The sequence below is a fragment of the Lycorma delicatula genome, chromosome 2, assembly GCF_047948215.1.
Source record: "Lycorma delicatula isolate Av1 chromosome 2, ASM4794821v1, whole genome shotgun sequence".
Lineage (NCBI taxonomy): Eukaryota > Metazoa > Arthropoda > Insecta > Hemiptera > Fulgoridae > Lycorma > Lycorma delicatula.
The window spans coordinates 220592917-220612174 of NC_134456.1; the positions used below are offsets into that span (position 1 = coordinate 220592917).

Genomic DNA, 19258 nt, shown 5'->3' on the forward strand with positions numbered 1-19258 from the left:
TATCCTTTCCTCTATTTTAATTTTGACCAAAATTTAATGTCATTAATCCTCTAAATTAGACATTATTTGAGCTATATTTTACAAGAATATGTTGTGGTAGTTCTGAGATGTTAATATCAGTATAGCTTCAAGAAATTTCTATAACTTTTTTTTGTTTTTTTGGACACAATAGGGGATCTTGAATGTGTATATTTGCAAAAAACCTGATACCCAAAATTTTTGCACTCAGTATACTTTGCCTTTATAGTTTTTTTTTATTTCTTGGAGCCTGACCTGTTTCGAATAGGAAAATTTCCAAAAAGGGAAAATCAGGGAGAATTCATTCCTGTACTTCCTCCATCATCTTCATGCGGATAATCCTGACCAACACCTTTGTCACTGCATGCCATGCCCCTTCAATCTGGAGCATAGTTTTCATGTTGTTATCTGGGGTAAGCGTGCTGAAATCTCTCAGGCTTGCCCTCCCTGTGCTAAAAGAATAGATTGCACTTGAACACCAAGTTTCTGTGCTTTCTTCCCTTCCACAGTAGTCAAACTCTGTGGAGGTTTAATGCCTGGGTGCACAGGTATGCTTTGAAGGAAATGTAATCGGTCAGGAACCGAATCAATTTGTACCTTGGTTCCTTATACTTGCAGTCCAGCCATCTCCAGAATCAATCTGCAGGTCCATCTACCCTTCGTCAATTGATCTCATTTTATAGCTAGTTATACTGCTGCAACAGGACTAGACCTTTGCCCAGGAAAATAAAAATCAGTATTTTAACCTGAAACTTTTTTTAATAATTATTTACACTATTATAAACTAGTTACAAATACTCATTAATACGTTATTAATTATAAACTATAATGATTAGATTTGTATATGTTGATTGGTTTTGCAGAAATATTGATTTAAGCCGATTTATGTTAATACAAATTTGAGAAAACTATTTCATGATAATCTCCAAAAGTGAAATAGTTTTTATCATTGTGTTTCTGTATTTAGTAGAGGAAAGTATCTTAATTTAAATTAAAAATTGAGTTGTGGCTTTTTTTATATGAAAAAAATGAAACTGATTACAGAATTTTGTATTTGTGTGTATGACTGTGTATTAGTATTTATTTTTCTTTAAATTTGGGAATGTTTAACTAAAAGTTGCACAGTTTATTGTTGGGAGTTAATTGATTTGTTGGTAACATTGATTTTCATTCATTTCTTTTGTTTAAGTCAGATAGAAAATAGAACGAGTGCTGTATCTTAAAGGAATTAGGACCAATTAAATTTTTTTTTTTTTTTTTATTAAGTTAATTTTACTATTTTACTATTTTCTCTGAATAAAAGGTTGAGGGTGAGAATAGTTTAAGAATAGCTTTAATTATTAGATTTATGCTAGGAGGTAGATTAAACTTTTTCTTTGTTGAAATATTACAAAATATGGTTGTTTAAAATGTCTATATCACATTTAAAATCTTATATTGTAAAATCTTATACGTTACACTTTTTAGCAAATTGATCTAATTTTTTTTGTAAGTGGAATATTAAGTTTATGCTAATGTCAGCAAGGTTTAGCAAGATTTCATTCCAGTTTTGATTACATTTAGCAACTCTGGATGTTGTTGAAATCATACTATTTTTGTTATTGATATTAGTGCCTTTTTAAGTTTTAAATCATTTCTTAGTAGTATTATTTAAGTTTTAAAAGTTATGCATTTGTTCTTGTTATCACAGATGTATCAAAGCACTTATCCTGTTGTCATTAGTAATGGTAAATGTTTATATTTAATTAGTTGAGTGGTTCATAATTTAGTAACGTTTTAATTAATTATCTGTTTAAAATTCAAAAAATATGTTTTACTGAATGTTAAATTTTTGCTATTCGAGTAAATGAAAAAAGTAATTTGCATGTATTAGAATTATCCAGTTATTGGACTTTTAATAAATAATAACAATTATGGAAGATTATTATAGAGACAAATTAGATGTAATATTAATTGTTAGTTTATTTAATAAAAAGTAGTTGACTGTTTAGTGAATTTTTGTGTAAATGATGTGCGGTGAAGCAGTTATCTTTCTGCCAGAAAAAATCATAAACGTTTGGTCAGATTTATTACATCACTGGCAGGACTTTTGTCCGATTAGGTCTGTTTATTTTCCCATTACTGTTATTCTATTGCATGTTTTATTTTTATATTTTTACTGTTAAGTGTAGTTATGTTAAATTGTATATATATATTTTAATTCTGTTAAAAGTTAATTAATATTATGTTTTATTAAAAAAGTATTTCTTTAGATAATACAGTCAGACTTTTGTTACTCGGATTTCTAAGGTAAAAACTACTAAGTAGTAAAAACCACTGAACTAAACTGAATATTGGATGTTCAGGAAGTAGAATTAATTTATTACTATGAAGGAAATGAATTTTAAAGATTGGTAAGTATAAAACAATGGCAGTGAAAAGAATAGAAGAAGGATTAAATATTATGATTAGGGAGCTTAATGTAACAAACTAATAATACACTACTAATTTATCTAGTTTGATATACTAAGTAATAAGAAGTAACACAGAGATCAAAAGGAGATTTGCACTAGCAATGAATATTTTTATGCTGGAAGGAAGTTCATGAAAATATTTTTTGTGATTATAGTACTTAATTGTCTGAACATGAACTATAGGGTAAAAAAAATGAAAATCCTTCTTTTTATAAAGAAAGGGAATTAAGGTCTTTGGTATGTGGTTTTAACAAGAGGATTTTGAATACAGTGTGGGTTGGGTTAAAATATGAAATGAAGTAGCTTAAAGATGAGTGTTAGAGGTTTCTAAAGGTTTTTTCTATATACAGAGTATTCAGAAAGTGCACTTGCTGTATTAGATAAATAGAATTAATAACATTATTACTTTGTATGCAGTTACCTGAAGACTAATCTGAAGCCTTCTCGATCAGTTGCAGTATTCTTTGTTTTGCTGATCCTTGTAAAACTTATCCTTTAATCACTCAAATCGAGTGATTAAAGGATATAAAAACTCTTGGAAGTTATATACTTCAGGTACCATGCACGAAAATCTTTCTATTGTCAGATGAGCTGCACAATGTTGGAGCATAATTGATGTTTCATTCCATAAGTTGATTGATAAAATTGATTACCAAATTACTAATAAACAGTCACTATTAAAAGTTTCTTTAAAAAAGACAGAATACACAAACTTTTCTAAAGTCCAGCCTACTTGTAATGTAAAAATTTTACAAACTGTAAGAAATTTCTGATTACCACAGTTGTCTATGTTTAGAAAAAATAGATTCGTCAAATGAATAAAAACTCACAGAAAATTACTTGTCGTCATGTTCAATATTCTATAAAAATAAAAAACTATTTTTGAGATTAGGTGAATAAATACCTCATAGATAACTGCAAGGTATTATTTGTTGGTACTTAAACTCAGTGCACAGTGACCTTCCAAATGCTCTGTTATATATTTAAAAATTTTTTTTTAAAAGTTTGGGTGAGTGATGTAAATTGTAACTTTTTGATATAATGGAATTTATATTTGTGTGTATGCTATTTTGCTTTTCCCATTAATTGATCACACTTCACATGATAAATTAATAATTCTTATTGTAATTAAATTACATAATTTCCTCATAATTATATATATATATATATATATATATATATATATATATATATATATATATATATATTTATATAATTATATTTGGGTTCATTTTATATATTTTTCCTTTGATGTAAAGGAATTTACTTGTATTTTGTATTAAAAAAAAAATAGAATTCTTTAGTAAACAACATCTCAATAATAACTTGGTCCAAGGTAGTTTAACTAGTATGACTTCAAAGAGAAATTCTACCTTTAGAAGTTTGAGATTAAAGTTTGATTGTATAATACGTGAATAAACATCCATCATGGTTGTTTACTGTTTCTAATTGCAAAATTCTATTATTTTATGTATTTAGACTTTTCTTTAAAAATTTAATGAATTTAATGAACACTTTTAATTATGTTTTTGTTATGAAAGTTATAACTATAACTTGTACTGATTTTAATGAGTTCCCATGTAAAACCTTGTATCATAATTTTGTGATTATTTAAATCTATTTTCTTGTATAATTTCTAAAGAATTGTGTAAACAGTCATCTAGTAATTTATGAAATTATTTATTTTGTCTTGATAATTGTTAAAATATTGTTTAGTTTTAATCCTTAAATTTATAGATGCATATCTACTATTTAAGTGCATGCAATCCATAATTATTCATGTTAGCATATGAGTATTCTTTCATGTATCTATGTGTATGTACAATTAGTGTTACAACCTTATTTATGTTTGTGTGTGTACTACCATTACTATATGAAATTAATTATTTTAAATTAGTTACTAAAAGTAGCATTAAATAAAGTATGAGGTCTATGATATACATATATTTATATCAAATAGACTTCATAATTTATTTCCAGTGTACAAATTTACAATATGTCAAAATTTTACAAAAAAAAAACCGCTCAATATGGCTTCCTCTTGTCACATCAAGATAACTCATTTGTGAGAAATTTCATTCTAGTTATAAATATATCAGTATCTTTACTTATGTTAATGTACTTAATATTGATGTAGGCTGAGAGTTGCCTACGTCAATATGAAATATGGTAAAGTGAGCTTAGAATGGTAATTTTAGCATTATATTATTTTGTCAGAATTTAAATTTCTTTATCTCTGGTATTAAGTAGTTTTTGAGCATGTTTAAATGCATAATTCCAGTTTATGAACAAAGAACAGTTAACAGCCTTGGCAAGGTTTGAATTTTTTCCTTCTTAATCCCTTCTTTTCCATTAATTCCCTTCATTTCCCTTCTTTTCTGTGGATGTAAGTCTGACTCTGTTAGGTTCCCTGTGCTGAAGATGCCAGCGCCTGTAGAGCACAGTGGATTCTTAGTGTATTAGAAGGGGTGCCTTTAGACCGACTCAGAGGCTCCTTTTTAAAATCTGCACAGTAAATCTAATGATGAAATATATATTGTGTAGAGCCGGGATAAAAAAAAGAAAGGATTGTTTCACACACTTTCAAGGAGCTTAGGGCTCAAAAAATATTCACATTGGATGAGTGTGTAGTATTTTCTGTGAAACCACCAGTTTTTACATATCCATACTCTCACATTGTGGTTTTTAACTGTACTTCTTAGATTGTTCTATTATTACACAATATTTACTAAGAAGATTATTTTTATTTTCCATCCTGTTCTTCATGTCCGTTATAAACTGATTGCTCACCATCACCAATTTGTTGAGAATTGTAATAATGGGTTACACTGCAGTCATCGAAGTTCTCCGCATATTTGACTGTGGAATGATCAGCTTCATATTCATTATCAATACAGACCTGTTTGGACTTTTGGCTTTTTTCACATGTCAATATTATGATATTTCTGGATTATTCTTGGTTTCCACATAGCCTGTCTTGACGAATGAGTTATATTGTTACAGTCTTTGCTTGAAGTGGATGTTTATAATGTAATTGCCATATTATTTTTTTTATTGAATTATTTGTTGCCTTTTGTAACTGTCTGGAGCAGCAGACAAAGTTGTATTCATTGTGTATGAATGTACGACTCTGCATTATCTGCATAGCAAACCACATATTTTGCATATGAAGAGGAGCAGAAAGAAACTGGGTGTCCTAGACTTACCAATCGTGATGATCGTGGAGTGAATTTTGAAAAATATCTAATAGATTTGTGGGCATTGTTTTGAAATTATTTAATGATACTTTTAAGTATCCGTGTTTGTGTGTGCTCATGTGAGTAGCATATGCACACACACACACACAGAGAGAGAGAGAGAGAGAGAGTGAGAGAGAAGATATTTTATTTTTCGAAGAAAATTTATGAGAATTATTATGACATAAGCATTTTCTTATTAAACCATTATCTATTATACAATGACTGACAATTATTTAACTTTTAAATATTATGTTGTTCTGTTGTTTATTACGATGTAATATGTATGTACTATGTCTTGTACTGATATGTCCTATTGAAGATATTTTTCAATAAAAATGATTGAAAATACATAAATTTCATAATCATTTTAATTTTGAATAATTAAAAAAGAAAAAAAGCCTTTCTTATGTTTATTTAAAAGCAAATCAATGCAATTTTAAGTCTGTACATATTGATCTGCGAATGAATTATATGCTGTAAATTTTAGGATGATCCTAAGATGATGTAAGATCACTAAGATCCTAAGATGATCTAATACACAACAAAAAAAAGTGAAAAAGAAAGAAACTCTTTTCTGCTATTACTGTATTTCTCATTGCTACATTGATATCATTAATTAAAGAGATTCTCTGCATTAAAAGTTGCATGTCTGTCTATCTACCTTAATGGATATAATCTGAGGTATAGATTTCCTGTTTATACTAGTTTTAATTTTAGATTCAATTTTCAAATAGAAAAATCGCATTAAAATGGATGTAAATGGATTTATGAACTTAGATCATATTGTACTTGGTTAGATTTTTTTTTTGTGAACCTTTTTTAGTAGTTTTTTATTTTAGAATATAACATCCAGATGATTTTTAATGCAACTAACAACTGGCGCTGTATGTAATGAAACATTCCAGCAGTTAGTTTGGCTTCAATTTGTTTTAGTTTATGTTTTTAACATAAGAGTATTATGTATTGAATTCATGTAACAATTTTATTATATTCGTGTTAAATTACGTATTCATTCTGTTACAGTTTTTTTTTCATCTTTATTGTAATGAATTGTTTGAAAAATAGGGTAGAGTATGATTCTCTATTTCTTCACAAAACTTATAAGTAAAACTGAATTGATATTAATATGTTTCTCTTTTGTAAATTTTTAATATATATTAGTATTTTTGTGGGAATTAATTAATTTTCAACTTTATTTTATTGCAGGAAAGCCCGACGGAAAGATAAAGAGCCTTCGTCACTTTGTCCTGATGATCCAAAATTATATTTAGAAGAAGCTGTTCTAGAACGAAAATTACCAGACATCGATTTAAGAGTTCTAGTTGATCTTCCAGCAGGATTAGATTATAATGAATGGCTTGCATCTCACAGTAAGTAAAACAATATATATTTCACAGTTACAAGATCAGATCATGAGGTTATTTGCAATGCTCTTTAAATCCAAGCATTATTTAGTTATGGTATGAAAGGGGATAGTGAGGTGTACTAGTTAACATACTACTGATACAACTTATAAAAATGAGTGAATTCTTTATTAGTGGCACACACAAATCAGTGCGTTTTTTCATCAGTTTCCTTGCAAACTTACTTAGTCTGGTTAGTAGCAGTTATTATTAAAAAACTGCTCTAATAAAACATTGCTGATATAAATCCATTCTGCTGTTACATAATGACTCAATATATGTTTCCAACTACTCGGTGCTTGGAATAGCATATTGCTGATTTGATGCTCTTACTTAATACATTTTATTAACGTACAGTTAGATAATTGAAAATAACCTATTAAAAAAATAATAATTATTCATGTAATCTGAATATTACCACAGAAAAAAATTGATACTGTTTATAAAATATTTCTGTTAACAGGGTAGTTATGTTGTAATTATCATTTGTGGTATAAGTCCAAAAAAAAGTCATAATTGCTTTCTAGCTAATTGAGCAGCTTTCATTTAATATAAAACTAGTAGCAAGATGTCTTTTACAAGATCATCATCATTAAATTATTTGAATCAAGGTGACCTTCCAAATGAAAAATATTAATTTACCAAACAAATATATTAATTTTAGTATCACATTTTAAACCATTACCCAGATATAGGAAGTTTTTCCAATCATTTTTTCCAGATGTCAGGTTGCTTTAATATAGCAAATATTTATGAGAGATGTAGGATTTGTAGATGATTGCTTTTAGAATTTCGTTTAAAAAAAGCCTTCATTTTGAATGATTTAATTGATCACTTTGTTTTAGTTAAATACATATTTTTGTTCACCATATGATTCTGGAGTTGAGCAAGGTCTTTCCTTAAGGAAGTGTGAGCCTGTTGGCTGGCTACTATTTAATGTCTAAAGGAAAAGGAATCTGTTGTTGCATATGTGTGAGTGAGCTGATCTAAACAAATGTCTTGCCATCATCATCTTTGTTATTTCATCCTTCCCTTTTCTCTTTTGTCCTCAACTTTTATTAATTTAACACCCCCCCCCTTTTATTAAAACACTACTCCAACCTAATATATGCCTATAACCTATTGATATGCTCAAATCATATCAATTGCTTTTTCTCATACATCAACCATCATATTGCTTCATTTCAGCCACTGCGTCGACTGTTGTTTCGATTCTGCGATGGTGTAGGACATCCACGTTTCGTCGCCCGTAACAATGTGGGAAAAAAGTCATTTCAATGTTGTCGATAGCGGTCTGAAAATGCTCGCCCACTGCAGATTCTTTGCTCTTTGTGTTGGTGAGTGAGCATTTTTCTGTACCCACCTTGTACACCAGCTTTTCTGTGACAGTCGTGTAGATAGAGGTGCGTCCAACATGCGGAAATTCATCAGCCAGAGTTCTAATCGTCAATCGCCGATCAGATAACAGTTTTCGGTTCACTTGTTCAGCGATTTCGTCGGGTCTGAATGCTGGGGCTGTCACTCACTCTTTGTCATGCACATTTGTATGGCCATTTTTAAAGTCTTAACACCATTGTTTAACCTTGCCTTCACTCATTACTGTAGGTCCATACACTAGGCATAACTCTCTATGAATTTTAGCAGCTGAAGATCCTTTTGCACACAAAATCGAATCACAGTGCGCACTAAATAAATGGCAGGAGAAATGATAGTCACGGGCATTGTGATCTGCATTCACCGGCAGGCAAATGACTACTTAATCAAAGTAACAGTTGCAGTGGCTTTGTAAATAGCCAATAGATGGCCCTGGATGCGTGAAACTGTGTTCAGATAATAATTAAATATAAGCAGACCTTACCTTATGAATATGCCTCATACATGGATTTTATATATGATAATATAGTAGCAGCAAAAAATAATTAGTGTGTCATTAAAAATTTTACCACCATTGTTTACTTATGTTGTAAATCTCGTGTTCTGGGACTGTTAGCAAATTTTACTTATTGAATGACAACATTTATAAATCCCTTTACTGTTTTTATATGAACTTTGTATAGACATTTAATATTGTTTTGGGAGATAAGTAGAAAACAAATAGCCTGTTTTCCTTGTGGAGATTTATTAGTGTGTAATATAGTTGTAATTAGTTATATCTATCGATGAAATTGGAGCCTTTTTTTCTTAAACTCTTAAGTTTTATCATCATTTTAATTCAGTTTAACTCGACATCATTTACATTCTTAAAAAAAATAATAACAGTAATAGGTCTAATTAATAAAAATGGGAGGAGTTCAAACAACTTGTAAAGAATATATGAGATTCATATATTTTAAGATTCAAATACCGTTTCTAAAAATGTTAATATTTCAGAGAATTTATTCCATTAATCAAATTATATTTATAATGAATACAATAACAGGTACTTATCATTTTATTTAATAAAATTAAGAATAATTGTATATGCTAATCAACTGTATCATTCAGTTTTCAGCGATCAGTAGGTGCAGTTATAGAATTTATCCATTCTATTAATGCTATCAGTTATAGGATTAAACCGTTAACCTAACATATTTAATTTATCCTTTGTTTACATTAATGTATCAATATATTTTTGAATAAAAGAGATTTCTAATGCAGGCATAGTTTTACACGTGCGTGCGCGCACAGAGAGATATATTAAGATTGTAGTTGGCTATTTGTATTTAGATTGGTTCAGTTGTGTAAATTTGAAGAATTGGTTGTCCTTTGTTAACTTCTATTTTTTTTTCCAGCAATTGCGTTTTTTGATCACATTAATTTGGTGTATGGTACAATATCAGAATTCTGTACAATGTCGGGGTGTCCAGACATGACTGGCCCTGGGCTGCGGTAAGTTTAACATTATTAATGTTTATTCTGTTGTATATTTGTTAATTTTTTTTTTTAATAAGTCATAATTAGTTAGAATAATATATTCATCTGTAATTTTCGGTTTACTTCAGATGTAAGTAACCTATTTTTTATATTGCTATCATTCTGGTATCATATGTTCTGTCACTTATGTCACTTTTTTCTTTTGAAGAAAGTTTCCATTGTATAACTTACATTAGTATTTTCATTGTTGACAGAATTTTAATAAAATGTTATGCAAACTTTCACAAATTGTGCAGATATTTTTATCTTTATGCTATGAAATACTGAATTATAATCTAGTCATAGGTATTCTTACATTCTCTACATCTTTTATTTGTTTATTTTTTATAAAAACCATTACTATTGTTGATGCAAATTATAATTTTTTTTTAAAGTAGTATTCTATTATTGTTTTTTTTTTTTTTTTTTTGTTGCTCTGCCTTGACTAGGAAAATTGATTATTTTTTAATTCTGTATCGTCTTTATTTGGTATTATACTTCTTTCAGTACTGTCGGCAAATAATAATTGATTAGAAAGTTTTTAATGACAAACTGTCAGTTATTTGGAAGTTTTTAAATATTACTTTTTATTTAAAATTATTGTTCTTTATAAAAATCATGAGTTGATTTTTTTTTATGTATTTTTTGTGTACTTGTTCTATCCATGTAAGGCTTTGAAAGTTGTATAAATTTATAAATTGAAATTATTTTAGTAATGAAAATTTAGACAGTGCAGTCTTGATAAAGGGATTTCTAGTTTAGATACCTTTTATTGTGTTCACCTTACTTTCCCTGTTTTTATTTTGTATAGAAACCCATTCTTTTTTTTATTTTCAGTCATTAGTTGTGTTAATTAACAATAGAAATGCAATGTTAGTTTTTTTTTAACAAGCCTTGTAGGTAGTATCTATTGTTATATAATTATTTATAAAATAATTTATGGATTGAAACAAGCTAATATATTAATTATTCAATACAGTATTTGTAGAAAATATTTGTTTTGGAAGTTGCACGCAGTTCTAATACTGTAAATTTGATATAATTTCACTTTTGTTAGCTAAAATTATATAATTACATTAGCAAAATATATAAGTACAACACTTGATAAAAATAGAATCAGTCTTACATTACAACTAAGACTGATATTTTTATAACAATTTATTTAACAAAAATTTATACATTTTGCTCTTATTGGTGCATATTATATGAGGTCTGAAAATAAATTAATGAGACTGGTTCAGAAAAACTTTTTATTTACATCCCAATTATATATGGACTCCATCCATCACCTTCGAAATAGTTCTTTTGGGAAGTCATGCAACACTTAAAGCGGTTTTCCCACTCTTCATAGCAGTCTTGGAACTCAGAAACCAGAATATCCTTCAGATGGTCGGTTACATTTTTTTAATTTTTTTCAACTGTTCCTAAATGGTGTTTTTTAAAGTCAGGAACAGGAAAAAACTGCAGAGACTCAAGTCAGGTGAATAAGGTGGTTGAGGAACTACAGGATTATTTTTCTTTGCCAAAAATTCATTAATTGAGAGTGCAGTGTGACAAGGTGCATTGTCATGATGCACCTCACTTTTGTAATGCAGAGCAAAAACTAAAAGTTTGTTTACATCTCACATGGCAACAATACACTAAAAATATTAATACCTAATATAAATCAGCTGTTCATATAACTATATGTTTACTAGTAATTTTACAGTGTTGCCACTTTGGTTTCCAAAAAAAACTAATCTCATTACTTTATTTACAGACCTCATGTGTATATATGAGGGTAATTTTTCGTTCAAGGTATGATAGGTCACGAAATTAAAACCAAAATGAAAATAAAAAATTTTTTATTTGTAACAAGTAATTGCATAGTTACGCTATTTCTCTACATAGTCGCCACTCTGATTTAGACATTGTCGTAGCGTGGTATCAACTTTCCAATATCCTCATCATAGAATGGAGCTGCCTGTGTTTTCAGCCATGTTTCTACGCTGGTCTGCAGCTCGATGTCTGTGCCAAAATATTGTCCTCCTAGCCAGCGTTTCATGTGAGCAAAGAGGTGAAAATTGGATGGAGCCAAGCCCGGGCTGTGTGGTGGGTGATCAAACACTTCCCGACGAAAACGCTGCAGGAGCTTCTTTGTTACAGCTGCAGTGTGCGGCCAAGCATTGTCATGGAGAAAGACAATGCCTGATGACAACAATCCTCTCTGCTTATTGTGAATTGCCCTTGACGTTGAAGTAGACGTTGAAGAGTCACGCAGTATGAGGCTGCAGTGATGGTCGTGCCACGTTCCATGATTTCCACCAAGAGAACTTTATTCCGGTCCCAGAACACAGTAGCCATACACTTTCTGTTGGAGAAGGTTCGCTTGAACTTCTTTGGTTTACTGGGAGAATGAAAATGCATTCACTGTTTGGATTGTTCTTTTGTTTCGTCAATTTCAAAATGGACCCATGTCTCATCCTCTGTGACAATTTTGTTCAAACAATCTTCTCCTTCGTTGTGGTAGCGCTGGAGAAACGTTAGGGAGTCGTCCATTCTCATTGTTTTGTGATGGTCGAACAGCATCTTGGGAACCCATCACGCACACAGTTTGCGGTACTGAAGTCTCTCACTCACAATGGTGTCCTTGAAATTTCAGGAAACGAATCACTCGATACAGAAATTGTGAACCGACGATTTTCTCGAATTGCCTCATCCACTCGCTCAATGAGATCATCGGTTGACACTCGCTTCCTTCCCTGACCGCCTGCATCACGAACATCTGTACGTGCTGCTTTAAAGTTCCTGCACTATTGTCGCACTTTGCTGTCACTCATTGAAGTTTCACTAGACACATTACTTATTCATCTATGAATTTCAGCTGCATTACACCCCTCAGCCTGAAGAAAATGAATTAACGGACGCACTTCACACTTGGTGGGAGATGTTATTGTTGTAAACATGTTTACATGCTAGCTGTGTGTTCAGAATCAAATGAAGTGACGCGGCGTGATTGAAGGCCATACTAGAGACGCTGCGCAACACATATGCGCAAGGTTCATACGATTCTTGCGTGGGTTTTTATTTCGCGACGAATCAGACCTTGAAAAAAAAATAACCCTCGTATATAAAACCTTTTTTTTTAAATTCAAATAATTTAGTAAAATATTGACCACTAATAAAATTTTATATATATATAAAATGCTTCATCAGTTGTGTATAATATTCATAAAATATTATACACAACATAAAAATAGAGAATTAATAGATTAAAATTGAGATTACATATACAAGAGTATAATGAAATCATTAAATAAAATAAAATAAAAACTAACATTTAATAACATGTATATGGCTAGCCAAATACTACAGTACTATAGTATTTAAATTAATATCTATTGCTGCTATGTATTGCAGCTTTTATGAGTGAGTTTCCTTCAAAATCTGTCTATAAGTTGATCAAGTTGAACCTTTATATTTATATAAGTAATATTTTTTCTAAAATATTAAGATTTTTATTTATGTTTGCTTTTTAAATTTCTAATATTTCTAAATTAGTATTAACATCAGAAATATAATGTTTATTGTTTATAAGGTGATCTGCAACATTAGAGAAGCCCAATTTTTTATTTTTATAATGCCTAAAATGATCATAAAATTTGGGTTTAAATAATCGATTGATTTTACCTATATAAATATCCTCGCAATCATTACTCAAAGTATTTTTATCGTTTTATTATGTGGTTGTTAGTTTTATATGCAGGTTTAAATTTATCCTTGTCATAATCTTCGGTTATATTTTCTACAATACTGTTAGCGTATGAATATTTTTTTCAGTAAACATTATCAATCTTCTGTGCGTTATGTAATGGTTTTAAAGTTATTATACTATTAAGTTTTGATGTTTGTTTTTTATATATATTGTCAATTAACAAGGCACTATATCCATTTTGAATTGTAATTTGTTTTATATTTATTTCTGTGTTTAATTTTTCTTTATTATTGTGTGTATAATGGATAGTTCTGTTAACCATATTTGAATATATGTTAATTTTCTGAGACCAGGGATGATTTGATTGTCTGTGAATTGTTATTTTATTGGCTGTAGGTTTCCTGTATACCAAAGTTACAATTTGATTATTTTTGTTAATTTCAATTCTAACTAGTTGAAAATTTATTATTCTGTTGATATCTACTTCAAAAGTAAACTTTAAATTGTTATAATATGAATTAACTTTATTTAAAATTATGAAGTGTTCATTATTTATTTGTCAGAGATATACTTACAAGATTTTGAGAATAAAATAGTTTATGGCATTATTCACATACATAAGGTTTTGTTATGGACTTAATGTTGATTTTATTTTTGTTGTTTATGATCCATTTGTAAATAATTAACACCTCATAATTTTAAATAAACTTAATTCAATGATAAATTTAAACCTGCATATAAAACTAACAACCACATAATATAATTAAAAAACAATAAAAATACTGATTTATACAATTTATGCAGGGTTTATATGATAAAATGTAATGATTGTGAGGATATTTATATAGGTAAAACCAATAGATTGTTTTAACCCAAATTTTATGAACATTTTAGGCATTATAAAAATAAAAAATTGGGCTTCTCTAATGTTGCAGATCACCTTATAAACAATAAACATTACATTTCTGATGTTAATACTAATTTAGAAATTTAAAAAGCAAACATAAATAAAAATCTTAATATTTTAGATAATAAAGATTCAACTTGATCAACTTACAGACAGATTTTGAAGGAAACACACTCATAAAAGCTGCAATAGATAGCAGCACCTTCATAGATATTAGCATAAAATATTTATTTAAATAGTAGAGTACTGTAGTATTTGGCTAGCCATATACATGTTATTAAACGTTAGTTTTTATTTTATTTTATTTAATGACTTCATATACTCTTGTATATGTAATCACAATTTTAATCTATTAATTCTCTAATTTTATGTTTAATATGTAGTTTTATAAATATTATTCACAACTGATGATATGGGAGTCCATGAAAGTATTCGTAAAATATATATATAATAAACAACCAACACATAGTAATAATTAGATAAGTTAAACTTACCATATTAATTTACAGTAGCTGGTTTTTGTGGTATACTGCATCTTCAGTTTGTATTAAATTCCATATTTGTTACATTAAAACTTTTTTTTGTACGATTGTCATTTTTTTCTAGGTAGAATGACGTAAAAAAAAATCTTTTTTTATTGTTTATTAATGGCCTACTTCAAATTCTTGAGCCATTCATTTTAATCCTTTTTGCAGAAACCACCTGTATTTATATCTGAAGATAATTATTTAAAAGGAATTGGAAATTGTTCGATAGCTCAAAAAATTATGCACTGGATAGATTAAAGCCATCTTACTTTATATATGGATAAATCATTGCATTTGCTTCTCAAGATGACATAATAACAGTGCTGATCACAAAGATAGAAATCCCTTTAATGATAATAATAGTATTTATTATGCCACCAAGTGAAATTTCTAGGTATTTTATTAGGAGTCGAGTTCTAGAGGGATGATCAAATTTGTTTGTAGCAAAATTAAGCCGTATTGTTGTCCTCTGAAACAATATCATTTTAATAAAGTGCTAAACTTGTCATCATTAATTTTTTTTTTTTTTGTCTTCAGTCATTTGACTGGTTTGATGCAGCTCTCCAAGATTCCCTATCTAGTGCTAGTCGTTTCATTTCAGTATAGCCTCTACATCCTACATCCCCTAACAATTTGTTTTACATATTCCAAACGTGACCTGCCTACACAATTTTTTCCTTCTACCTGTCCTTCCAATATTAAAGCGACTATTCCAGGATGCCTTAGTATGTGGCCTATAAGTCTGTCTTCTTTTAACTATATTTTTCCAAATGCTTCTTTCTTCATCTATTTGTCGCAATACCTCTTCATTTGTCACTTTATCCACCCATCTGATTTTTAACATTCTCCTATAGCACCGCATTTCAAAAGCTTCTAATATTTTCTTCTCAGATACTCCGATCGTCCAAGTTTCACTTCCATATAAAGCGACACTCCAAACATACACTTTCAAAAATCTTTTCCTGACATTTAAATTAATTTTTGATGTAAACAAATTATATTTCTTACTGAAGGCTCGTTTAGCTTGTGCTATTCGGCATTTTATATCGCTCCTGCTTCGTCCATCTTTAGTAATTCTACTTCCCAAATAACAAAATTCTTCTACCTCCATACTCTTTTCTCCTCCTATTTTCACATTCAGTGGTCCATCTTTGTTATTTCTACTACATTTCATTACTTTTGTTTTGTTCTTGTTTATTTTCATGCGATAGTTCTTGGGTAGGACTTCATCTATGCCATTCATTGTTTCTTCTAAATCCTTTTTACTTCGGCTAGAATTACTATATCATCAGCAAATCGTAGCATCTTTATCTTTTCACCTTGTACTGTGTTACTCTGAATCTAAATTGTTCTTTAACATCATTAACTGCTAGTTCCATGTAAAGATTTAAAAGTAACGGAGATAGGGAACATCCTTGTCGGACTCCCTTTCTTATTACGGCTTCTTTCTTATGTTCTTCGATTGTTACTGTTGCAGTTTGGTTACTGTACATGTTAGCAATTGTTCTTCTATCTGTGTATTTGAACGCCAATTTTTTTAAAATGCTTAACATTTTATTCCAGTCCACGTTATCGAATGCCTTTTCTAGGTCTATAAACGCCAAGTATGTTGGTTTGTTTTTCTTTAATCTTCCTTCTACTATTAATCTGAGGCCTAAAATTGCTTCCCTTGTCCCTATTCTTTTCCTGAAACCAAATTGGTATTCTCCTAACACTTCCTCCACTCTCCTCTCAGTTCTTCTGTATAGAATTCTAGTTAAGATTTTTGATGCGTGACTAGTTAAACTAATTGTTCTGTATTCTTCACATTTATCTGCCCCTGCTTTCTTTGGTATCATTACTATAACACTTTTTTTGAAGTCTGACGGAAATTCCCCTTTTTCATAAATATTACACACCAGTTTGTATAATCTATCAATCGCTTCCTCACCTGCACTGCGCAGTAATTCTACAGGTATTCTGTCTATTCCAGGAGCCTTTCTGCTATTTAAATCTTTTAATGCTCTCTTAAATTCAGATCTCAGTATTGTTTCTCCCATTTCATCCTCCTCAACTTCCTCTTCTTCCTCTATAACACCATTTTCTAATTCATTTCCTCCGTACAACTCTTCAATATATTCCACCCATCTATCGACTTTACCTTTCGTATTATATATTGGTGTACCATCTTTGTTTAACACATTATTAGATTTTAATTTATGTACCCCAAAATTTTCCTTAACTTTCCTGTATGCTCCGTCTATTTTACCAATGTTCATTTCTCTTTCCACTTCTGAACACTTTTCTTTAATCCACTCTTCTTTCGCCAGTTTGTACTTCCTGTTTATAACATTTCTTAATTGCCGATAGTTCCTTTTACTTTCTTCATCACTAGCATTCTTATATTTTCTACGTTTATCCATCAGCTGCAATATATCGTCTGAAACCCAAGGTTTTCTACCAGTTCTCTTTATTCTGCCTAAGTTTGTCTCTGCTGATTTAAGAATTTCCTTTTTAACATTCTCCCATTCTTCTTCTACATTTTCTACCTTATCTTTTTTACTCAGACCTCTTGCGATGTCCTCCTCAAAAATTTTCTTTACCTCCTCTTCCTCAAGCTTCTCTAAATTCCACCGATTCATCTGACAACTTTTCTTCAGGTTTTTAAACCCCAATCTACCTTTCATTATCACCAAATTATGGTCGCTACTAATGTCTGTTTCAGGGTAAGTTTTGCAGTCAACGAGTTGATTTCTAAATCTTTGCTTAACCATGATATAATCTATCTGATACCTTGCAGTATCGCCTGGCTTTTTCCAAGTGTATATTCTTCTATTATGATTTTTAAATTGGGTGTTGGCAATTACTAAATTATACTTCGTGCAAAACTCTATAAGTCGGTCCCCTCTTTCATTCCTTTTGCCCAGCCCGTATTCACCCACTATATTTCCTTCCTTGCCTTTTCCAATGCTTGCATTACAATCTCCAACTATTATTAAGTTTTCATCTCCTTTTACGTGTTTAATTGCTTCATCAATCTCTTCGTATACACACTCTACCTCATCATCATCATCATGGGCGCTTGTAGGCATATAGACGTTAACAATCGTTGTCGGTTTAGGTTTTGATTTTATCCTTATTACAATGATTCTATCGCTATGCATCTTGAAATACTCCTCTCTCCTCCCTATCTTCTTGTTCATCACGAAACCTACTCCTGCCTGCCCATTATTTGACGCTGAGTTAATTACTCTAAAATCACCTGACCAAAAGTCGCCTTCCTCTTCCCACTGAACCTCACTAATTCCTACTATATCCATATTTACCCTATCCATTTCCCTTTTTAAATTTTCTACCCTACCAACCTTTTTTAAGCTTCTAACATTCCACGCTCCGACTCGTAGAATGTTATTTTTCAGTTTTCTGGTGACCCCTTCCTTAGTAGTCCCCACCCGGAGATCCGAACGGGGGACTTTTTTACCTCCGGAATATTTTACCAAGGAAGGTGCCTCCATTATTGTTATGTGAAAATGCAGAGGGCCACATTTTCCTGGGAAAAAAAACAGCTGTAGTTTTCCATTGCTTTCAGCTGCGCAGTACTCAGAGGACTGAGTGATGTTGATATGGCCGTTTAAGTCGTGAGTTGGTAAGCCGTTAGGGGAGTGAGTCACAACTCACGCCCCTAACAACTACTGAAAGAGCTGCTGCCCTCTTTCAGGAATCATTCCTTAGTCTGGCTCTCAATAGATACCTCTCCGATATTGTTGCACCTTCGGTCCAGCTACTCTGTATCCCTGAGCACTCAAGCCCCCTCACCAATGGCAAGGTCTCATGATTCATAGAGGAGGGTCATCATTAATAAATATTTATTATTTCTACATAATATAAAAGTAAAATGTGACATCTCTTGGGACTTTAAAAAATCAGAATGAATTTTTGAGATACAAAAATTCACTATCAGATCCATTATGTGATGCCTATAAGAATGAATTGTGCAGATCTATATTTAGAAGATTAAAAATTTTAACTTGTCCTTTGTTTTTATTTATTTGAATGCAATGTTTGCTAAAAATAATCGTCACTTATTCTTCAAAAACAATATATTCCACTACCAAACTGTGCAGCAGAATGTTATCGTATAGCTCA

The 19258-nt window shown here is 30.3% G+C and overlaps 1 protein-coding gene across 2 annotated transcripts in view; it reads left to right on the plus strand.

The window, feature by feature from the left end:
- Mob2 (MOB kinase activator 2) overlaps positions 1–19258 on the plus strand; it is a 202811-nt gene that overhangs the window by 127637 nt on the left and 55916 nt on the right. For both annotated transcript variants that reach the window (XM_075357211.1, XM_075357210.1), the window contains exons 2-3: positions 6917–7080; positions 9885–9981. In XM_075357211.1, the coding sequence (XP_075213326.1) occupies positions 6917–7080; positions 9885–9981 (261 nt within the window). The remainder of the gene's footprint in view (positions 1–6916; positions 7081–9884; positions 9982–19258) is intronic.